The sequence below is a fragment of the Zeus faber genome, assembly GCF_960531495.2.
Source record: "Zeus faber genome assembly, chromosome: 1".
Classification (NCBI taxonomy): domain Eukaryota; kingdom Metazoa; phylum Chordata; class Actinopteri; order Zeiformes; family Zeidae; genus Zeus; species Zeus faber.
This window is the reverse complement of record NC_137193.1, coordinates 19,452,607-19,476,974: the sequence shown is the minus strand read 5'-3', so window position 1 is coordinate 19,476,974 and position 24,368 is coordinate 19,452,607. Positions and strand designations below refer to the sequence as shown.

Below are 24,368 nucleotides of genomic sequence, written 5' to 3'. Positions count from 1 at the left end.
TTAAAACAAAATTTGTTGTGTTGTTGACGCTGTTCATGATTGGCCCATTCAGCAGTATGTTAAGTAACCATGAGGCTTTGTTTGAGCCACCAAGCCCATTTGCATTCTGGGAGCTAGCTGAATGAAGAAAGTCTGGGTGAAACTTTCAAGGTGAATATCTCAGAAACACAGTTTGCCTCACCCTTGTCATTAACAAGTCATAGCTTTAAAAATTTGCTTAATTTGCACAAGTGACACTTTGTTTGGAAGCTCTGATTCTCCACTTTCAAATGATGCAAAAAAATATCAAAAGCTGCCAAATTACCCTAAAGTATGTGGTGGGTCACATTTTAAGGAATAAACAAGTCTGGGGTATTGTTATCACATCTCTGGTGTGCTGTTATAACTCTGTTACTGTCTGATCAAATGAAAAAGGTACAAATCATGACAAGAGCCGTTTTAAAGAATATAAACAATCTTTTATTAGCATGACAAGTCCTTTCAACAGGAAGATTTTAGAAAAATCACTTCCATTTAGCAAAACATGTTTTTTGAACACCTGGAGGAATTATCTTAATACATTTTCTTACTATTGCAGTCAAGAATGCTAAGAAAATGAATGTCAAAGACAATTTAAATGAAGTGCTGATTTTACACATTGCAACTCAAACTAGTCAAAGCTGTGGCATGACAGTGTAAAGACACAGACAGCTTCATGGTGCCCTCTTGGCAAGTGAGAACTGCAGCTTCCAACATCTCAGGGCAGAGAGAAGCTGCAGGTTGTGGTTCAATGTCTTACTGGAGAGCACTGTGAAAGAACACATGGCTGCGATAGAACATAAAACTGTTAAGTCTTATGATAATCTAAGATTTACTGCATTCCAAATACTCAATAGTATATGTACTTGGAGGCAAACAAGCTTGTGGATAGGATTTGAAAATGTTACATGGCTTTCCTTTTGGCTGAAATAAAGACCAAAATCATTGGCATGAATCTCCTTTTGCTTCAGTCAACATAGAGTGTCTTTTTCAAGTGCAAAAATGTTTACAGATTCAACATTCACAAATCAATAATTCATCAAGCAGTAATTATACAAAAAAACCCATTTTGAATCACAGAAATCTGCACAGAAAAATTGGAATACATTTAAATAATCAAACAATATTTAATAAAAATATATGTGTATTGAAAACACAACTGGATATTATTGCAGCCACTTCAGCAAAAATCAACACAAGGCACAAAATAAAATAGTACTGAAATCCAACACAATGAAACACAAAAACAAACTACAGCCAAGGCAAATAACAAACCAGTGTTCAGCGGTCTGCGTTGACAGTACTCCTTGTGTCCCTGTGCAAATATTTCTTTATACGTCTCACTACCTTCACTGCTACTATTCTTGCCTGTGCTGGCAGCGCCACACACCTACTATTATGCTTTACTATAGCTAAGGTTTGCCACGCAACTCCTCCCACAGTTTTTGAACCACAGACGTAAATATATGAAAACACGGGGAAAAGCGTCCATTACCCCTACGTGAAAATAGAGTGCATATATCTGCCAGCACAAATCCAGTTGCCATGGAAACACATGTAAACATAGAGGAATTCTCCACAAAGCCCCACCGCTCCAGCAGCTTTGCAAACCAAGGGGCGTCATCATGTGACTCTTTGTGACATCACAACCTCCCCCTATAAAGCTGAGCGTTCTGAGCTTTTGTGTCACACCAGATGTTTGTGGGTAGAAAATATATCCGTATTTCAGACTGGGTTCTTGTCTATCTTGTACATGGACAGAGAATTATGTGGAAGGGCGCTGCAGGATTTGTATGCATGGATAGACGACATTGCCCTGTCCAGGCCCAAAAAGCACATAACAAGGGACTTCAGTGATGGAGTGATGGCTGCTGAAGTTGTAAAGCACTTCTTCCCGAAGCTGGTTGAGCTGCACAACTACAGCTCTACGAGCTCCACACAACATAAGCTCAGTAACTGGAACATGCTTAATAGGAAGGTGTTTTCTAAGCTCAACTTTAATGTGAGTGAGGAGGCAGTAAGGAAGATTGCACTCAGCACCCCAGGGGTGATAGAGCCAGTTCTGTTTGCCCTCAGGGAGAAGATGGACTTGAAGTTGGAGAAAAATGGGGAAACAATACTGCATTTGGGGAAATATGATGTCAAGAACCAAGAGAAAACTCCTACAGGAACAGGGCGCATGGAGGCCCAGGTTCACCAGAAACAGGTGGAAGGGAAGAAAATGCATCCAGTAAAAAACTGCAAACTACAGACCTTAGAGCAGTTTACTTCAGAGATGGATCCTACAGTCCGCCTTGTCTTGCAAGAAAAAGAACAGGCTCTAATGGCGTTACGGGAAACTGTAGAGATTCTACAGATGAAGGTGACCAGGTTAGAACACCTAGTGCACCTAAAAGACTTGCGCATTGAGGACCTGACACGATATCTGGACGCATACAAAGGCAAAGCCCAGTGACCGGCGTAGCTACAATTCTCTTATCTGTGGTGAGAAGGTGCAGGATGTCCTGGCTCCCAGACCCCTGTAAGACGGTATGCACATTCCCTTGAAGCAAGTGGCTTAATCTCCCAAGGCTAACAAACAACCGCCAATGAGACTACAAGTTATTAGCCCTAGCTACGAGCTACAGCTGGTAGAGCAGAGATGGCGTTCCACTGCATGGAGAACCAGGCTGCAGGTACCCTTCCATGGAGTTACTCTATCACACTGGCACTGGGCATATGAACGAAGGGCACTGAGTCCCAGGAGAGGAGGCTCTGACCACATGCGTCACAAGAGGAAGGGGAAGGATGATCTGCACCCTCCCTCGAGAAGCCCCACTCAGGAACACCTAAGGTTTGCTGGAGAGGAGGTCAGCCGCGCACTCCGGCCATACTTGCTACTTAAAACTGACATGAGATTGTTTCTGATTTATGATGTTCCCGCCATTGTTCATGCCAAGGAACCCTGGATTAAAGTCAGCGTTCCAAACCATTGACACATTTTATTTTGTCACTCAGGTGATAATTGGAGCAGGTTGTGGTTCAATGTTTCACTGAAGAGTGCTGTGAAAGAACATGGCGATTGACCCTAAAACTGTTTAGTCACTCAAGTTTTACTGCATTGCAGATATGTACCTAGTTCATGTACTGAGAAGCAAATGATTATGCTTGTGGATGGTATTTAAATCCATAATACATTGGTTGACAATATGCCCAAATATGTTGTGACACCATGTCCGCTGTAATACTATTGATAACATCAAACTCAATACTTTTTTCTAGCTTATATCTACTGGATATGGATAGTTGGGTGCTTATGAGTCAAATGTCGCCTGATTATATTAAATCATTGCTGCTCAGGGACATTAACATGGAAATGAGGACTAAATGAGGACAATTAAGACAAATGTCAAAATGTCCAGCCTGACAACCCATGTACAAAGATAGCTTTAGTGTTACAAACTGGAATGCTCAATTCAGTGGGACAAAACAATCCCCATTATAAAGTTATATCCTCAGTGTTGGGCTCCATTAACCAATTGGATACAGTTAAAAAGAAGGAATTAATAAATCCTTTCACATTGAAATACTCAGGAGAAAACACCATGGTATCAAAAGGCTGCCATAAACAGTATTATTCCAAAATAAATTCACGTCAGTCTTTAAATTTGAAATTAATCATAAAACATAAGATACAGATCAACTTATTTCAACAGCCTCTTTCCCTTATGGCTGAAATTACAAAAACATTTACATGAACCTCCGATTGCTTAAAGTCAACATCGAGCATCTTTTTCAAGTGCAAAAATAATGTTTATAGATTCAACGTTCACAAATCAATAACAATCCACTGAGCAGCAGTAAATCAACAACAAAACATAACGTTTTGAATCACAGAAATCAGCAAAAAAAAAAAAATAATAATAAAAATATATATATCGAAAACGGTGCTGGATATTATTGCAGCAACTTCAGCAGAAAAATTAAGCAACACAAGGCACAAACTTTAATAATCTCATAACTGAAATGCAACACAATCAAACACAAATAAACTTGTGTGTATTTTCTGTCTGCTTGAATTGACTGTGCAAATGCTTCTGGTCATTCTCTTCCTTCCCTGCTGCTATTCTTCAATTGTATTCATCACAACCCTCATCATTTGCCAGTGAGTCATTAAAGGAAGGACCAAAAAAGGACATGAAACAAAAAGCTTGAATCTGTGAAGAAAAACCCGGAGACACCTCTGAGTTTTCTATGTTCCCTCTTTCCATCTTCCCTTCGACCAGGTGTCTCAAAAAAAACAAAACATTCAAGAGTTTCAAATTTTGATTTTGGTCATGTGACGGAGGCCACGCCCAGTCCTCTGGCTCACTGTTGCTGGGCAGCGCTACGCATCCACTACATATTATTCCCAACATGTTACGTTCCAGCTCTGCTAAGTGCAAAAATAAAGTAAACACTCTTCATGACATTTCTCGTCTCAAGACAGTTTTCCCTCTTTTGAAATAAAAAAAAAACCAACTCATTCCTTTGGTTTCCCTGCTGTCGAATGCACCGCTCGTCTCACCTTTGACCTCGCCGACGGCGTCGTTCTCCAAAACCTGACGCACCTTTTCAGTGTCGTGTTGTGTGTTGGCGGTGTCGGTATGAGAGTGTCTTCATGCTCGTCCATGATTACGTGGTCGTCCCATAATGAATAACGTAGTAGTCATGGACATACATCAACACAGCGACTGGCTGGCCGATGATGAGCGAGATCCACACTGCGGCGTTGCCATAGATTCCGTTCAGGAAGCGGCCAACGAACCAGGCCAGTGGAACCTTGGGAGAGCAGAGAAGTTAGAAAATAATGCGTTCATGTGTTTGGGTCCATACGTCTGTGAAGATACGGAATGGGAATTTTGGGTATCGTAATGTTCTGATACGGTTAAATGTTGTCTTTAAGGCTGCGATACAGTTAAGAAACTTTTTGAACTTAATAGACTGTTCGAGTTGGTCTCATCAATAGTCATCATATTTACATTACTAATGACTAATGATTTCTCAAATCAGAATCAGAAACACTTTAATAATAACAGGGGGAAATTACTTAAATGTTCCTTGTTTGCAATTATCTTACGAACGCATGAATATTCATCCCCAAATTTCATCCAATTATTGATAATATTGTGATATTTGGTTTTGTCAATGTTGCCCGGCCCCAAGAAAAACACATGGCCATGGTGTCTCACCTGAGCCATCATGCCCATGAAGGCCCACAGCCTGAACATCTTCAGAGGAATGCTCACCAAGTACTGAAACAAAAGTGTAGAAACAGAGACTATTTAAAGAACAAAAAGACCAAGTTTTGCATTTATATAATATAATGAACAAAAATTTATAATTAGCAATGTGTGCTGTAATACTAACAACAGGAGTGCATATTTCAACTCTTCTCCTGTGTCTGTTTTGATGTTGAATGAAACACAGAGTTACTTTCAAAATACTTTTTAATTTCTCCAAACTATAAAAATAAGCTTATTAAGGAGATGCAAAGTGTCCAAAAGCAACAACCCATAACATATCAAAATAAAACTGCCGAATGAACCTCCTGGTGAGAAAGACGACGGGTTTGAGCAGACTTTACCTCGTGGAAGAAAGCTGAAACCAAGAAGACGGCAGTTTGAGCCATAAATCTATTCACCCCCTTCCTCAGCATGGGTTTATAGAAGTGCCTGGAATAACACACACAGGCAGCTTATGCACAGAGAACGCAAAGTCAGGAGTGTGTAAACTGCCCAAAAACCTACTGTCTTTAACAACACAACTTCATATTCTCACCTCAGACACCATTTGTGAACGGGGATGTTCCAGTTGGCCCAGAAATAAGTGACGGTTTCAGAGTTCCTAAGCAAATAAAAACAAACATGTCTTTGTGAACATGACCTCTCAAATGGTGCTTCAATTTTAGTCAAATATCTTTAATTTTCGTTCTATTTTCTTTAGAATCATGCTCATCTATGACATTCCCAATTCCAGGGAAACCAGCGACTTGCGTAATTTGAATTTTCTTTGTTTCTGTAGAAAGTGTGGAACCACTCCTTGTACAGTAGGTGGTGTAATTGCTTCCCAAACAAGATCGGTCACAGAAAACGATTGCGTCTACAAAAATTTGATTTTTTTTAAAAGGTCAGAACTTATTGCAAATGTAGTGCTTGTCGTTTGTATAAACAATGTTCCACTTATACAGGGGCGTATTAAAGTACTGCGTATTAACACTCACCACCAGTCCCTGTAGAACTCCCTGTCTCCAAACTGCAGCAGCTCTGCCACAAAGTTCATAGAGGAATGGAAGAACCAATAGAAGAATATTAACCAGATCAGATGGTTGGGGACCTGGGAGAGGACAAGGAAGAAAGGAGGAGGGGAAGGAAAGGAGAGGAGGGTTAAACACTGGAGGATTGGAAATTTTGAGACGAGAAACAAGATGAAACACGGGGAGAAGGGTAGAAAATGTGTAGATTGTAGGGGAAGAGAGAGAAGGGCTTGAAAAGGAGAAGAAGAGGTGGATGGAGGAATCCTAAGAGACGCCATTAAGGAGGGGTCGCTGTAGGGAAACTATAGATGCTCCTGTGTCGCAGAGTATGAGATATTGAAGCTGTGTTCAACAAGATTCAACACAACAGTACGTTATAACCACAACCTGAGACACACACATTCCTTTTCTTCAAATGTTTTCCCCACACACAGCCAGATTTGGACCCGTTTACTCACCGCGAGCTTCAGCAGCCGCTCCACCATCCTGGAAAAGTCCATTTCCTGTCGTGTCAGGGGAGAAAAGAGGAGATGAAGGAGAACACAGCGCGTGAAAACAGGTCTGTGCTGTGCTTGGGTCCACGCATTGCTATGAAGAGCATCCTTTAGAGGAGCGATTTCAATAATCTGTTTACAAAGGGTGACATGTTTGATTATAAAACTGAAGACAAGAGGCACTTAAAATAGATGTTAAGAACTGCTTGGGTTTGGTAGAACACATTATATAGATAAAAGGATTACAGAAAGACAGGTGTGGACGTCTTTTCATACCTGAAATGGTTTCATTGAATTCTGAATAGTAGGCACCATCCACTGTAGAAAAAGGACGGATTTCTAAATGTTAATGTCTATTAATAGCTCTCTGGCCAGATTCATAAAAGCAAATGACTATTTCACTCCCTTGGTGTGTATTTGTTGTGAATGTAGCGCTTAACGTACCTGCTGTATCAAGCCGACCAGCAACTGCATGAAGAAAAGCTGCAACAAAAAGTACATTCAGATCTGTGTGTTTCCTCCCTTGTAGTCTCAGCATTTGGCACGTGTGTGTGTGTGTGTTTGTGTTTTCTCTCACCATTTCAAACAGTCTTCTCATCAGGAACCTTTTGCGTATTCGAGGTGAACGGGGAAAGTTGAGCTCATAGCAAAGAGTTGGGGCAAAGACAAAGTAGTAGATATCTGCACACACAGAAACACACACACAGTGCTGTAAGGAAAGTGGCTTTGTCATACATACATACATTTGTGCACGCACGCACGCACACACACACACTATTGTAGGTGACAAATGTAAAAAAAACAAACAAACATGTTTTTAATGGAAACCATTGGAGCGATACACTATTACGCTGTCATGAGGTATCACTGATTAGCCAGTTAAATGCTTAGGGTCCAATGTATCCTTCTTTTAGCTTGTGATACTTTGAATACGGCTCCTAAATCCTCCTTTTGCCTCAATGCCATGTTGTTACCTCGATGGGTCAGATTTCCCGGGTAGGAGACGTGGGCGTTCGCTGCGGAACCGTTGGGAAGCGCCACAGACGGACCTGGAACACAGACACAGTGGGTTCGACTGTGTGTACTCCAGTATAAGGAAGATTAAAAACACGTGACAGATGAGATCATGTCACCAGATTAAGAGCCATTTTAACAATCAGCTAATCCATCAATCTATTATGTTTTCATTCTCATGGATGGACACCATTACACATTGTGTCGACTTCGTACGTCAGACAGCACTATGACATGTTTCCTGGTCTTTGGTGAGAAATTCCTTAATACCAATTGCTGCAGTGTGTGTGTGTCAGTGTTGGTGCACTTTACTCACAGGAGTTGGATCGGGTCAGTTTCTTGGCTTTGGCTTTTCTGATTTCTCTGCACCACCGGTTGGTGTCCTTGTAGGAGTACAGCTTGAGAAACAGCACTGTGTAGATACCCAAGGAGAGCACTCCGCCCACTGATCGAGCACGCACGCACACGCACACGCGCACACACACACACACACACACACACACACACACTAATGTGTATTGGTAGAAATTACACATGAATCAAGCAGACCTACATAACTCTGGAAATGTTTTTCGACATATGTTTCAAAGTATAAAGACACACGAGAGAGGATAATAATTTATACTTTCTTGAAAAACCCCGGAAGTTTGGGTCAAAATCCCTGCCGTGCCCGAAGGCATTCCACACTGTGCTTTGGTATGGAGGAGCTATTTTTAATAATGGTAAGTACATATCATTATCTTAAGTGTAGTCTAAGCTTCATTTTCCCTCGAATGCCTGCTTCTCATCAAATTAGGGGGGGGGGGGGGGGAATGCTAGATTCAAAAGGGGGAAGTACATTAATACTGTGTGTGCGGTGTGTCTGTATGTGCGTACCTGGCGTCATAGAGGTGATGGTGAGCACGGTGGCCGAGGGGAAAATTAACAATGACGCGAGGTTAAAAATGTGAAGAATCAGTCCTGTAATATCTGAAATGGTTCCCTGTAGGAAGAGAAAATGACAGAGGAGATCATTCCTACATCTCTCTCCTGGCAGGTAGAACATAATAAAACAAAACATTGGTCTCTTCAAGACTCCTATTGTGGACTTACCACAGCCAGCCGCCTCTCAGTATACAGGGCGGCCATGATGAACACATTGGAAGCTGGAAAACACACACACACACACACACACACACACACACACACACACACACACACACACACACACACACACACACACACACACACACACACACACACACACACACACACACACACACACACACACACACACACACACACACACACACCAGAATTTCAACTTAGCCTAGTCTGCCTTAAATCCATGATCCACTGCCAGTGGATTGAGAAAGCTTTACTGGCTCCCCCCCAAAAAGTAGTATTTTTCTAGAATAGCCTTTATAGTTCTAAAAGCCCATATTATACCCATTTCTCAGCCTTTCCCCAGTTTCTAAATATTTCTCCAAAAGCACGTTTGATCTGTGAAACCATCTCTAAGAAAAGCTTTTATATCCTTGAACTGCGTAGCTGTGATGCCATTCAAAATTGGTTATAACTAGACTTGTGGTGTATAAATAGATAGGTATATAAATAGATAGATAGATACATTATTCATTCGCAGAGGGAAATTACAAAATGGCAAAATAGATCAGAGCTGGGCAGTCATGTGCCAATAGTAAGCCTTGGCCTCTTGGCCTCTAACATAGTATTTCTCAAAATATTGGTTACATACGTTAAAAAAAAACATACGACACACAAACAGTACATCATTTATGATCATTTTCTTTGTTTTCTCCCAATGCCAGTGAAGGGGGTACTTAGCTGAAAAAAGATCTTGGGGGTACACAACTAAAAAAGAAATTTGAGAATCACTGGTCTAACACATGTTTTCGCAGCACTGAACTCGACAGAAGCAGATTTTTGCCAGAACAACATAAACATTGTCAGCTCATCAAAAAATTATCATTAATTATCATTATCAAAAAATTAACACTGTGTTTTTCCCCGATGATCTTGTTAATTTATTGTACGTATACACCATATGGTGCCGAAATGAAATATTTCATACCAATAATCAGGCAAGCTGCTGGCCAGCTGTAGGGGTCCTTCAAGAAGAGAGAAACCACTTGGATAGGGTCGACCAAGATGCCATACCTGCGGAAAGAGAGAGAGCAGGCCAGTCAATAAGTATAACTTGTAAAGCATGTGATCCATTCAGAAGAATGGAGGGGTGTGTGTGTGTGTGTGTGTGTGTGTGTGTGTGTACTTGCTTTATGAGGTTTTCTAGGAAGAGTCGGGCATTACTCAGCACCTGAGTAAGACAAACATGTAATGAGTTTAATGAGCAAGATTCGTAGCACTTAATATACTGACAGATCTAAAATAGTGTGGATAAAATTGCCACAAACTGAACTATATTATCTGCAAAGGTTGAGTGCTAAGTCCAATTTGATCAATTAGGAGTGGCGAGAGGGAGATAACATAAAAGCTCTTTGTGATAAGACATTCCACCTGCATTATCTAGGGGCAATAACCTGTTAGTGTAAGTGTGTTTGCGTGCATTTGTGTGTGTGTGTGTGTGTGTGTGTGTGTGTGTGTGTGTGTTTGTGTGCATGTGTGTGTGGTTGTGAGAGGGATAGTAAAAACAATTGTGTCTTCATGTTTCAAAGTGATCAGTAACAGTAACAGCGAAACTCAGGGAATAGCTTATACGATATGTGATATGATCCCACTGCATCTAGATCGCTGCAGCCAAGTGATCCTGAGCCAGCTCCCGAAACCTTTACCTCAGTGACATTTAGCTTATAACAAAGAAGAAGGTCGCAGAAGGTGTTTTGGAGCCGCTCAAGGACACTGAAGCAGGGGCTGTGCTTTGCTGTCATAGAGGGGATGAGATCCATGGGATCTGATAACATCATCAGCCCTTATGGAGCTGATATAGTCCCTCCCTGTAAATATGCAGCTCTGGCAATAGCATAGCATGACATGACTTTACCATCCATGACTGAATCATATCTAGATTACAAATGAGACCTTCTAGAGGGGTGACCTCTTTCCAATAAACAACACTTTTACTTTGTATATAGTATCTAGGTGTACAGTTTAAGTAGTGAAGGGAGTTGTCCAATAGAAGTTTTCCATAGTGTGGAGTAGTTGGTCTTGGGAGAAACATGGAGCTGTCCATTGGACCACTTTGGGCATCGCCTAACTCCACGGCTGAACAGAGCCGGAACATGAACCATGATTTGTGCATTCAACTTTTTAAAAGCTTGATGGAGTCCCAAAACGCCGATTGAGGGTTCCACTGAGTGAAAAAATGATTTCTGCTCACTATAGTCGATATCAGTATGTACTTTTGCTGCATTCACATGGACTGCGGTAGACGGAAGACGGCAAACGGCACTTTCTGAATGGCACGGGGGAGCCGGGGGGGTGTTACCACAGCAGAATTTGACGATATGTTGCTATGGTGATTCACAAAGACTCCAATAAAATATATTAAAGTAAATGATTTTGTGTCTGTTATTATATATAACAATTTTAGTAATGCATGTAGCTATAAAAATGCAGCTTACTATTAATATTTCATTGCAAATGTAAATTAATGTTAAATTCCCTCCAAAACATATTGTCATTCATAGTTGATCAACTTTACACAAGCCAGCTATAATGCATCATATTCAGATTATTATTATTATAGATTATTTTGCATTATGGATTTATTTATCCATGGTTTTTATTGAAGCCATTTAAGTGGGATATTCCAGAGAAAACTGCATCTACCGGGTCCGACTCCAAAACTCCAGCAACTACAGCAGACATTCGGCTCCTCACCTACGTCACATCCGGCTGAAATTCCAGCGCGGAGGATGGTAAAAAGTTAAAATATTTTAGGATGCCGGTGTTGCTGGCATGCTGTCGTCCACTGACATGACTTCCGTTTTGCCGTCTCCCGTGAAATGCTGCATAACTTTTATGCTGTGTAGGTGCTCACAATGCTGATATCAGTACATTGGTATAATGCTTTGATGTTATGTTGAGAAACATAAAATCTGTATGAAAAAAAATGTATCTGGTAAGGCGCTTTAATATAAAAATAATATATATTGTGTTAAAAACGTCAGTGGAACCAGGAACTTACCTATATTAGAACAACAAAGTGTTCATTTTACCCAGGGCAACCGGGGGGGAAATCAGTCTCCAAATGTGTTCTTATCTTATTTGGAAACGTCCAATCTAAGTTGTTTCTTGACAGTGTGTACTTAACGGGGGACAAGAGAGGACAAGTTCCTGGTGACGTCCAGATTTAGTGGATGGTCCGTGTAAAAATAGAACAGGTCAGTGGAACAAGTCGGACATAGGTCAACACCAAGGCTGGAAGGATGCTGAACAGCGGTGCATGGAAAAGCTCCAGCTCCAAAGAGTCCTATGGTGTAGTTTGAGCCCTCGAAGGTGGTTTTAGACATTATTGATGTGACTATGGGTATTACACGGCGCCATGTGAATTTTGGGCAATTCGTTACTGTGCAATCAGTTGCATGTGAAAAGGAACGGCTGAATTGGCAGCTTGTGGCAGTCTTATTTTGATTCAACGAAAATCATTGAAATTCAATGTCAAAGACGTTGAACATTGCTTCACATTCCAAGCAGTTGAGGGTTCATACAAGTCGACACGTCGCAGGACAAGAATCTACATTTTTCATTTCAACACAAAACATCACTTGAGTTTAACAGAAGCTTCGGCATTTCAAAAAATGTTGTTGAGCCTGAAATATAGTACATCCCAACCATGACAGTGTCAACAAAAGTTACACCTTGTGCTTCAACTCGTGTGGGAGAAGGATTGAGCAATTGAGTTCCTTCACGGTAACATGATCATCGGCTAGTATTTACGTGGGAAAGGCTCACCACTCCTTCGCACTTGCCCTCTTTGCAGTCACTGTTTGGTGAGTTTTGGATTCAAACAAGTGATGAAAAGTATAGAGGTGTACGCACCAGCATGACGACACACCAGTTGAGGATGCCGCGGTAGTTGCTGTAGCCGCTCGCTGAGCTCAGCAGGGACTCCTGGAGAACGTGACAGCTGTCGGGGGGGAAAAAGGAAAAACTCAAACACATGTGTCCCCATTTGTGCAGCAATGTACACTTCGGCGCTCGTGCGTTCCGAGCGGACATTTCCCGAACACGCCGGTCATTGATAGTTACACGGCAAACCCTGCAGAGCGTGTAGCGTGTTTGTGTAGGAACACGGAGTCCCTTTTCTATTTGTAATGGCCGCTCTGGGCATGGGCTTTGCTTTGCTTCTTTTGCTCCATTTTCCTCCATTGAAACACACTTTTTTTTTTTTTTTTTTAATTCCAGCTCTGAAAGTCGTTTTCTGTTTTGTTTTTTTTGTTTGTTTTTGTTTTTTTTAAGGCTCACACTATCCTTTTCACTTTTCAACCACTTCAAAAGACGCACCTTAAAAAGACCTTGGGACCCGGTAGTGGTCCCAAGGTCCCAAGTTTTTGGTGTAGTCTGAGGAGGGCTTTGGGTCGCCGATCACGAAAGCGGTATCGGTCATTTTATTGCAGGGACAGAGGAGAGCGTTGTGAAAATGTGGGTTAAAAGACACCCGGGCCCACTGCCCGACGAGAGAATTGTGAAAGATTAGGTTGGTGCACATTGGCTTATCACACAACCAGAGCCACAGCGAAGGCGTGTGCAGACAGGAAGAGTAAATGTTGTCACAGGAAACATGAAAAAAAAAATATATATATATATATATCTTATGAATAGAGGAAGGGTTATGATGGACAGCGATTAAAAGACAGCAGGAGTAGCATCTGTGAAAGTTGCCTCACGTTTTAGTCACAGGTTAAAAATTGTTCAATACCTTTAAGAAGAACACAGTTGCAACTAATGGCAAAGGTGACCCCCCCTTAGAAAGCTCTGTAGTGTTATTAGTAATCTCAGGCTTTTAATGGCCATAGTCACACACAGTCATATCCAATTACTTGTAATGTGACCCAGGGGCTCCCAAACTTTTTTTTTTTTTTTTTTTTTAATGGCAAGTACTTCACACTTTATCTGCCTATAATAAAACTACAATGTGGTTTAAACCTTGTCGCCAAAAAAAAATAAAAAAAACACAACAACAATAACAAACAAAGTCAAATCTAAAATGAATTTGAGTCGAGCAATCGCTTACTCTCCCACCCCTTTGGCAGGAGTGACTCCCGACAACCGAGTCATTAAAAAGACTCGTTCGCCACGAGCGAATCGTTCGCGGGGTCTTGCGTTCGTCACACGTCACCCCCACAAGTGAACGTCCTTCCACTCATTGAATGATTTGCCTTCGTCGGCGGAACCTGCCTGAGTCTCCCGCTGACGTCGTCCCTGCTCCGCTCGTTCCCTGGCGGATGATCCCCGTCCCCGTCCCCGTCCACGTCCACCGTGCCGGGCGGCTTGCTGTGGAGCTCCCGTCCTCGGACCTCCTTGGCAGGGGAGCGGGCGGCTCTCTCCCCGGATCCGCGCACTCCGCCTCCGTTCAAGTGTCTGGCAGCGGCCGCTCCGCCGCCGGAGATGGTGGTTCTCCTCCTGCGGCCCACGGGCCCTCGCGTCTCCGCCCTGTCCCCCATTTCAACTGTTTGTTGTTTTTAACCGCTTGTCATCGCGGACGTCCAAGCACTGGTTTCTCCCCGTCCCCTCTCTCTCTCCCTCTCGCTCTCTCTCCCTCTCTCTCTCTCTCTCTCTCTCCCCGTTCTCTCTCCCTCTCTCTCTCTCTCCCCGTTCTCGCTCTCTCTCCCTCTCCTCCCTCGCCTCTCCCTCTCTCTCTCGTTCTCTCTCTCTCCCTCCCTCTCGCTCTCTCTCCCTCCCCCTCTCTCTCTCGTTTTCTCTCTCCCTCTCCCCGTTCTCTCTCTCTCCCTCGCCTCTCTCTCTCTCGTTCTCTCTCTCGTTCTCCCCCCCCCTCTCTCTCTCCCTCTCTCTCTCTCGTTCTCTCTCTCTCTCTCTCTCTCTCGTTCTCTCTCTCTCCCTCCCTCTCGCTCTCTCTCCCTCCCCCTCTCTCTCTCGTTTTCTCTCTCCCTCTCCCCGTTCTCTCTCTCTCCCTCGCCTCTCTCTCGTTCTCTCCCCCCTCTCTCCCCCCCCTCTCTCTCTCGTTCTCTCTCTCTCTCTCTCTCTCGTTCTCTCCCTCCCTCTCTCTCGTTCTCTCGTTCTCTCTCCCCCCTCTCTCTCCCTCCCCCCTCTCTCTCTCTCGTTCTCTCTCTCTCTCTCTCCCCGTTCTCTCTCTCTCTCTCTCCCCGTTCTCTCTCTCTCTCTCGTTCTCTCTGTTCCTCCCCCCCCCCTCTCTCTCTCTCTCCCTCCCCCTCTCTCTCTCTCTCTCCCTCTCTCTCTCTCTCTCTCTCTCTCCCCCCCCCCTCTCTCTCCCTCCCCCCCTCTCTCTCTCTCGTTCTCTCTCTCTCTCTCTCGTTCTCTCTCCCCCCCTCTCTCTCCCTCCCCCCCTCTCTCTCTCTCGTTCTCTCTCTCTCTCTCGTTCTCTCTCTCTTTCCCCTCTCTCTCTCGTTCTCTCTCTCTCTCTCTCTCTCTCTCTCCCCGTTCTCTCTCTCTCTCTCTCCCCGTTCTCTCTCTCTCTCTCGTTCTCTCTGTTCCTCTCTCCCCCCCCTCTCTCTCTCTCTCCCTCCCCCTCTCTCTCTCTCTCTCCCTCTCTCTCTCTCTCTCTCTCTCTCTCTCTCTCCCTCCCCCTCTCTCTCTCCCTCTCTCTCTCTCTCTCTCTCTCTCTCCCTCTCCCCCCTCTCTCTCTCCCCCCTCTCTCTCCCTCTCCCCCCTCTCTCTCCCTCTCCCCCCTCTCTCTCTCTCTCCCCCCTCTCTCTCCCTCTCCCCCCTCTCTCTCCCTCTCCCCCCCTCTCTCTCTCCCTCAGAAACAGGTGAACGTGTTGTGTCTCGCGCCTTGGAGGGCGGCGCAGCAGTGACGCGAGGCTCGCGAACGGCTCGTTCGCGGCGAACGACTCTTCGCGCCGCCAAGGAGTCGAACGTTCGTTCGTTTTCGTTTGCGACTTGGCGACTGCAGCAGAGGCGGCACAGGCGCGCAGCTGGAACCGAAAGGTCCACACGCCCCAAGCAAAGCTCCTTGGGTCTGCATTCGCGAGCTAATAATAATTAGTTTGTGAATAACGAGCTGGGGGGACGCGCCTGGGGACGTGGAAAGTGTGTGGAAGCAAACCACGAGCAAGGCGGTGGTGAACCCGACGGGTGCTGCTGTGGCGGGCCCTACACAGTTATGAGCAGTGGGATGCAGATGACGCATTTCCCAGGGAGTATTTCAAGTGTACTTTCCACAATATTACAACCGCAACCAACGCACGACGAGTTGGAAAATCGAACGGATCACTTTCCTGAGTCACTCGTCAAGAACCGATTCTTAAAAAACAAAAAACAAAAAATAGTCGAACCTTTCATCAGTAGGGCGCAGTGGTCGCTGACAGGTTGCCAGTTTTAGATGGCGTCCCGCATTACCCCCCTTTTACCCCCCACGTTACCCCCTCACAATTCGATTGAAATCCGCAAGCGCCTCCAAAATGAATTTGAGTCGTAAGTTGAGCTCTCCCCAACATTCCTGTTTACCGTCGTCTTCGCTCTAAAATGATCAAATCGTTTACTTCTGATCGATTGAGAAGTGATATGGGGGTATTTTTTCAAGTGCGTTTATAAAATGGAAAAAAAAAAAAAGAAAAAACTATATCTGAATAAAATACAAGTAGGAAATATAAGAGAAAAAAAGATAGCACTTAAAGTGTTTTCAACCAAAATAAAACCAATGCAGGATGAAAAAAGGTGTGTGTGTGTGTGTGTGTGTGTGTGTGTGTGTGTGTGTGTGTGTGTGTGTGTGTGTGTGTGTGTGTGTGTGTGTGTGTGTGTGTGTGTGTGTGTGTGTGTGTGTGAGAAACAACCAGATTGCTTACTTTTGGAATGTTTGTGGCCCAGAGAAGGGAGTGGTGTTTTTCGGGATGTATTATGACTAAGATGTATTGTGTAATTCCCCTGAGATTGGATTCATTATTAATTCTGTATATCTGAGTGTACATTTAATTCATTATTTTACTTTTTTTTTTTAAACTATTGATATTATATATCATATTTGGTTAGCTTTGGTCAACCATAAAGGAAAGCTATTCATTTTTTAATATTCGGACACTGCTTAATGTAACTTACTCAAAACAATTCTCTGACTCCACTGAAGCAGTCATTACTTAAGATGCGGAGGAGGCGTTCAACTGAATTGAATGGGAGTACACCAACTACTTGCTGCTGTTCTTAAAAGATTTGGCTTCGGGGACAGATTTACCACGTGAATTTGTCTTTTGTATACACTGATCAGCCACAACATTAAAAGCACCATTAATAACCAATAATATTGTGTAGCTCCCCCTGGTGCCGCCAAAACAGCTCTGACCCGTCGAGGCGTGGACTCCACAAGACCTCTGAAGGTGTCCTGTGGTATCTGGCACCAAGACGTTAGCAGCACATCCTTTAAGTCCTGGAAGTTGGGAGGTGGGGCCTCCATGGATCGGGCTTGTTGTTCCAGCACATCCCACAGATGCTTGATCAGATCGGACCCAAACCCTGGTCATACACATGATGTAGAAGAAAACATGATTCATCAGACCAGGCCACCTTCTTCAATTGCTCCATGGTCCAGTTCTGATGCTCAGATGCCCATTGTAGGTGCTTTCAGCGGTGGACAGGGGTCAACATGGCCACTCTGACTGGTCTGTATCTACGCAGCCCCATACGCTGCAAGCTATGATGCACTGTGTGTTCTGACTCCTTTCTATCATAGCAGCATTAACTTTTTCAGCAATTTGTGCTACAGTAGCTCTTCTGTGGGATCAGACCAGAGGGGCTAAACTTCCCTCCCCACACGCATCAATGAGACTTGGGCGCCCATGACCCTGTCTCCAGTTCACCAGTTGTCCTTCCTTGGACCACTTTTGGTAGGTACTAACCACTGCTTACCAGATACACCCCACAAGACCTGTCGTTTTGGATGCTCTGACCCAGTCATCTAGCTATCACATCCCTTGTCAAAGTCGCTCCTTACGCTTGCCCATTTTTCCTGCTTCCAACACATCAACTTCAAGAACTGACTGTTCACTTGCTGCCTAATATATGCCACCCCTTGACAGGTGCCATTGGAACAAGATGATCAATGTTATTCACTTCGACTGTCAGTGGTGTATAACCTGGGAGCCAATAGGGGCCCTCAGGTGTTCCAGGTAACGCTAATGACCCAACCTGCAGAGTAACGAAAGATGACAGCAGGGGTCATCACACCCCCAACCCTAAAGACGGGGTTCCAACGGGATCACCGTAATGCTAAGTACCAATGAAAGAGATAAAAAACGAAATTCGCAACAATGCCAAAAATGGTGATGAACTGAGTCAAAGCCTTAAAACGACACTATATAACTTTGATTTTCGGGTTCAAAAGTGCGTCACATTACTTGATGTTAGGCTCCGGTAATTACTGTTTTTTTTGCCTGATAAAATTTCGAAAATTAAAACCACAAGATATTATAAACTTTCCAGTTAAAATATCCGGTAATAATGCTCATACTGTACAAAATGTAGCCGCTCCATCTCCCCGCCAGTGCAGATGAGATGGACCAGTGGTGTACGCTGCACCCGCACCTCAGCCGACGCACGCCGGCACGCGATTTCATTGTGCCACGGGTTTCGATTCACCCTCTGACTCGAGTGTGAGCTGGTCTGCCAGGCCGAGCACATCTGGTACTTACACCGGCAGCAGGGGTCCCTCCCCGCACCCTCTCTCCTCAAGGCTCTGGGGGAGCCGTGGACTGAGTGCTTGCTGAAGCGGCGAGGTCCGTGAAAGGGGTGTTGTAACCTAGCTCTACATTATATTTGTGTTTGTAAGATAGACTGTTCAAATTTGTCCGGTAAAATAAATTATTTTCAGATACCGGCCTGAGTTTTACGACAGTGGTGTAAAACTGCAATTGTACTCATGTTGGGGTGCCAAATCCCAAATACCAAAACATTCAAAGTGCTGCTTTAACTACTGACTTCACAGAATTGAAACGTAACGGCTACACAGTGGGATATCTCGTAGTGTGGCATATCACGGTAAGCATGTACGTGCAACCAGACCTGGACATAGGTAAAGGCCCTACACCATGGGTCTCAAATTCGCGGCCCGCGGGCCAACTGAGGCTCGCGGCCCGGGGGCCAACTGAGGCTCGCGGCCCGCAGAATGATATTTTTTGGCCCCCTACTTTACATCAAAGTTTAGTGTTCTCACACGCACCTTTTTGCCAAGTCGTTGGGCGTTTTATATTTTTTTTATCACTTATGGGCTACTATAGCTCAGGCTCGTGACAGCTTCCGGTGGTGTTTGTTGACAAGTTAGCCAACGCATTAGTCACTTGGTTGAAACGTTATTCTGGAGTGACACTAAGTGGAAGAAAAATATATCCTGTCACCCAGTGCAAGGTACAGAGGACTTAGGAAGTGGGCGGACTCAATGAGAGTAATCAGTGACCTAATAAAGACAACAGAGTGTTGCAATAGGAAAGGGAAAAGAGTTACATGGATAGCAAATAGCATGAGATGGGCAGCAAGAACAAAAGCCAAATGGTGGTTAGAACCAGAGTATTATAAAGAAGAAGTTATAGATTATTATTACAGGAGAAATAAAGAGAATGAAAAAGGACAGAGAAGTGCGATCGCAAAAGAAAACTAATTTACCAAGAACAATTTAATCAAAAAGAGCAAGAAATTAAAAGATATAAAACATGAGACAATGCACTTGATGTTAAGAATTAAGACAGGTGGAGTAACATGGCCGTGTCTGTGTGAAAAGCTCTTCTCCACCATGAACTTTAATAAGTCAAAGTACAAACTTACTGATGAGCATCTTCAAGCCGTCTCAACTGCTTCCTCCCTCAAGCCAAATGTGGCTCAGCTGTGTAAGAGGAAGCGCTGCCAGGTCACTGGCAGCAAGGAGTAGGTAAGAGAAGCCTATGTTCTGAAGAACCCTTCATGTTCTGAACTGTTATTAATAAAGATTGAGAAGATTCGATCAGTTTTACTTTTTTTTGGAATGCTTGAAACCCTTTTTTTGTGGAATACTTGATGCGGCCCAGCCTCACCCAGACTCTAACTCCAGCGGCGCCCCAGGTAAGTTGAGTTTGAGACCCCTGCCCTACACAATCTATGATCAAATGCTCAAACTGTTGGCCAACGGCTGGAATGGTACAAAGAGGAGCAGGCTTAATTACCTGACTCGCTCTCCCAGTGAGCTGGCATGTATAACACATCTTGACATATTTGGAGACATCACGTGCCTGGGAACCCACTGGGGCCCTCAGGTGTTCGAGGTTACGCTGCAGAGTTACCAAAGGGATAGGTGAATCCCACACCAAACCCAAGTGGCCCGCCACGTCATTTTATGTGGCCAGCAAGAGCTTTGAAGGCATATGATTGTCTGAAAATAAAAGTCTATGCTGCTTTACGGCGTACAGTGACCATAAACATCTCCCGCAATGCATGTCGATTTTGTGAACCGCAAAATGACGGCATGCTGCCTCTAGATTGCAGTGTTTCCATATCGACATTTGAATAAAGCGGTTTTCTAACAAATGATGGAGTTGAAAAAGATCTACAAATAATCCCAAAATGTCCAACGAGAGAAAAACTGATGCAGAGGGAAGGCAATTTAATGAAAGATGGGAAAGCGAATACATGTTTGTGCTTCAAGGAGAAAAAACGGTGTCTTCTGTGTTACGAGGCAGTGTCGGTGATGAAGGAACACAATTAACGTCGGCCTTTTGACACCAAACACGGAGCCAAGAAGGCTCAATTTAGCGTCCAAGAAAAACAATCAAATTGTCCAAGAATTAAAAGGCAGACTGCAATCGCAGCAGAATGTGTTTACAAAAGCTACAGCCAAAAAAGGATGCAGTAGTAAAAGCTAGCTTTATCCCGGCTGAAGAAATTGCCCCAGCTTCCAAGTGTATTTCAGAGGGTGCATTTTTGAAGCGGTGCGTGCTTAAAGTATGTGAGCAGGTGTGCCCCGACCAGAAACTGACTTTTAAAAACGTCAGTGTGTCAAGAAACACCATCGCGGACCGAGTTAAGGAACTAGCAGGCAACCTGACAACCCAGCTGGCCGAAGAGACACGCGGTTATATGGCTTTTTCATTAAGCTGTTGATGAAAGCACAGACAACACGGATAAAGCGCATCTGTCCATTTTTATAAGAGGCGTGAAGGCAGACTTCACCGTCAGTGAGGAGCTCTTGGATGTAGTGGCCGTGCATGGGACGACGACGGGGAGGGACATTTTTGATGCGGTGGAGAGGTCTGTAAGTAAAACGAAATTACCCTGGGAAAAGTTGGTGGTGCTGACTAATGTTTACTGTCACTATCAAAACCATCTCTCATTAGTTGGATGTAAGCCCTCTGCAAGGCTGTCTGCAGCCATTTGTTTTTGTAAAATGCCACATCTGTCACATGTTCTTAGCAGCGCACAATTATTTGTTGTACTATAGTTCGGCCCGTCTCAACTATGAGAAGTAAGTAAGTAAGTAAGTAAGTAAAAAATTATTTATATAGCTCCTTTCCAACAATAAATGCAACTCAAAGTGCTGTACAACACCGCATTAGAAAGTAAAAGATTTAAACATTAATCAGAGAGTAAAAGATTAAAATCAAGCCATTAATCATATACAATCAAGCCATTAATCATAAGAATTAGAAGATTCAAAATCAAAAACATTAATCCTAAGAATTATTAAAAACAAGCCAAAGCACAGTTTCCGTAGTCGATGTCTACTAATTTAGACACCTAAAGATTTGTGGCCTATACATATATTTTAAAGCAACAAACTGTCCCTCAGTCTGTGTCTCGTCTCCTTCATTGGAACGTCAGTAAATGTCTGTAAATTTCTAGAACTCTAACCTCAGGTTTTTTTACGTTTTAATTATAGAAGGACTTTAACCAGGTTTTTACGTTTATAATTATAGAAGGACTTTAAACAGGTTTTGAGGACTTCAACCTCTAGGGGACCTTAACCTCAGCAGATAACCCAAAAGTTCTCTATTTTGTTAATAGACACAACTTCAGAATTTTGTTCAAAATCACAATCGATCCGCGAGTCTCTAAACATTGTTTATGGACATTCAATGTGACTAAATCCTTCATTGGCACATTCTTTTTCTTTCTTAACCTCTTTTCTTCCTCCGCAATCCTTCCACCCACTTTCCTTAACTGAGTCATACTCAAGCTTCCCCTCGCGGGAAACCCCCCGTGTTCGACCCAGTCTTCCATACATGACATACATTTGTCCCCATGTTTACTTCTCATTTTCATATTGATTGGAGAACCCCAATCTGGTTTCTCCGTACTCGGCGTGGACCCCATATTGCCTGTGAGCTTTTATTTTATTCATTATTTTTATTGTTATAAAACAATAAAAGTCTAGGTAGGCGTTGGTGATGTATTCTGGTCCTTGCCCATTTAGAGCTTTACATATGAGGAGAAGGACCTTAAAGTCTACTCTAGATGTAACTGGAAGCCAGTGTAAGGCAGCCAGGACTGGGGTGATGTGTTCTCTCTTCTTAGTTCTAGTTAGTAGTCAGGCAGCCGAGTTTTGGATGAGCTGAAGCCTTTCTGTATTTACTTTGGGAAGGCCAGTGAGAAGTGCATTACAGTAGTCAAGCCGGCTTAATACAAAGGAGTGAATCAGCTTTTCAGAATCCTTTTGGTTTATGAAAGGTCTTACTCTTGCTATATTTCTAAGGTGAAAAAATGAAACTTTCGTCACCTTGTTAATATGGGACTTGAAGCTTAGGTCGGAGTCTAGAATGACACCCAAACTTTTAACCTCAGGTTTGACCCAAGGTGCCAGTTTCCCTAAGTTTTTAAGTAGCATGTCCCTTTTTTTTGGGGGGGGGGGGGGGGGGGGCTATAAACAGTTTGTGATGGACTGTATGGCTACGGTGTCATTTAGTTCTGCCGAGATGTATAACTGTGTGTCATCGGCATAGCTATGGAAGCATACATTGTGCTCTCTAATGGTGTGCCCAAGTGGGAGCATGTATAGTGAGAAAAGCAAAGGGCCAAGGCAACTTCCTTGCGCGACTCCGAAGCTGCTGTCATGTTTCTCTGATACATGATCTCCCAGCTTAACGTAGAACTTTCTCCCTATAATGTACGTTCTGAACCAATTGAGCACGTTGCCGGAGAGACCAACCAGCCTTTCAAGACGATTGATTAGGATGTCATGGTCAGTTGTATCAAATGCTGCGCTCAGATCTAGCAGGACAAGGATTGAGACCTTATTTGCATCAGCATTCATCCTGAGATCACTAACTACTTTAGTGAGGCCAGTTTCTGTGCTGTGATTTGTTCTAAAGCCTGACTGTAATTCTTCCATAATGTTATTTTCTTTGAGAAAAGAGTTTATTTGTACTGAAACTATCTTCTCGAGTACCTTACTGATGAAGGGAAGATTGGATATTGGCCTATAGTTTTTCAATTCGTTCACATCTAGATTGGCCTTCTTTAGCAGCGGTTTCGCCACAGCTGTTTTGAAGGCGTCTGGAAAGATGCCAGTTTGAAGTGACATGTTTATGATCACCAGGACGTGACTCGCGACACTATCAAATACCCGCTTTAAGAATGCCGTTGGTATAGGGTCAAGGCAGGAGGTGGCTGAGCTACATTCGTCAACAGTCTTGCAGAGGTCTGACAGTGTAATGCAGGCGAAATCCTTCATGGTTTCTTCTTTTCTGTGAGATTGACTGATCTCGTCTAAGTTTACGTCAGGGGTGATGCTCGCTCTGATCATGGTTATTTTATCCTCAAAGAAGAGCGCAAACTCCTCACATTTCCTGGCTGACTGCTGTGGTGGAAGTTTTTTTGAACGAAGTCGATGAAATAACTTGTGTTTGATGATATTTGTCTTTGTTATTCACTTGAAAAGTTTGATCTTTGATTGGTGGAGTAATGTGGGTTTCTTAACCTGATATAGGGAAGGGATTTATTTATGTTTTAATAACACAGAGCAATGTGCTCACATATATTTTTACATTTATGGAAATGCACGTACAGTGGTACTTTGACTTCCGAGTTTAATTCGTTCCGTGACAGAGCTCGTAATTCAATCTGCTCGTTTAGCAAATCAATTTACCCCATTGAAATTAATTGAAATGCCATTAATCCATTTCATCCCCCCAAAAACCACCCCAATTATTTTTTGTTACGTGTTTCTAAATAAGAAAAATGTATTTATAAATAACAAATATTGTACAAAAACATAATAAAACATAATAAAAGAGAATGTAAAGGAATAAACTGGTTTTATAAAGTGTATTTACCTTGGAGATCAGACAACTCGGACTAACGGAAGATGCTGGCGGAGGTGGAGGTTGGAGGAGTTCGTTTCGTGCTTTTTCGGTCGCTTTCGTTTGTTGCTACACTTTATTGCTGAATTAAATTGCTACAATTTTTTTTTTTCACTTTCAATTTCAAAAATTTTGCCAATTCCATCACACGCACACCTGGCT

The 24,368-nt window shown here is 43.3% G+C and overlaps 2 protein-coding genes across 2 annotated transcripts; one reads left to right on the top strand and one right to left on the bottom strand.

Moving 5' to 3' along the window:
* Positions 1-445: 445 nt before the first annotated feature.
* On the top strand, positions 446-4,664 carry LOC307234678 (sperm flagellar protein 1-like). The gene has a single exon (XM_080006520.1). It carries the CDS (start codon positions 1,772-1,774, stop codon positions 2,471-2,473), a length of 702 nt encoding a protein of 233 aa, XP_079862646.1. The 5' UTR covers positions 446-1,771; the 3' UTR covers positions 2,474-4,664.
* A 7-nt stretch (positions 4,665-4,671) lies between these two features.
* dgat1a (diacylglycerol O-acyltransferase 1a) lies at positions 4,672-14,483 on the bottom strand (the record flags this gene model as incomplete). Its single annotated transcript, XM_080006510.1, has 17 exons — positions 14,158-14,483; positions 12,799-12,886; positions 10,074-10,114; positions 9,872-9,957; positions 8,893-8,945; positions 8,677-8,782; positions 8,117-8,245; positions 7,761-7,835; positions 7,364-7,467; positions 7,231-7,269; positions 7,063-7,104; positions 6,751-6,795; positions 6,260-6,372; positions 5,818-5,883; positions 5,624-5,711; positions 5,229-5,291; positions 4,672-4,818 (listed from the first exon to the last, which is right to left on the bottom strand). Exons 1-17 carry the CDS (start codon positions 14,421-14,423, stop codon positions 4,672-4,674), a joined length of 1,551 nt encoding a protein of 516 aa, XP_079862636.1. The 5' UTR covers positions 14,424-14,483.
* Positions 14,484-24,368: the final 9,885 nt, after the last annotated feature.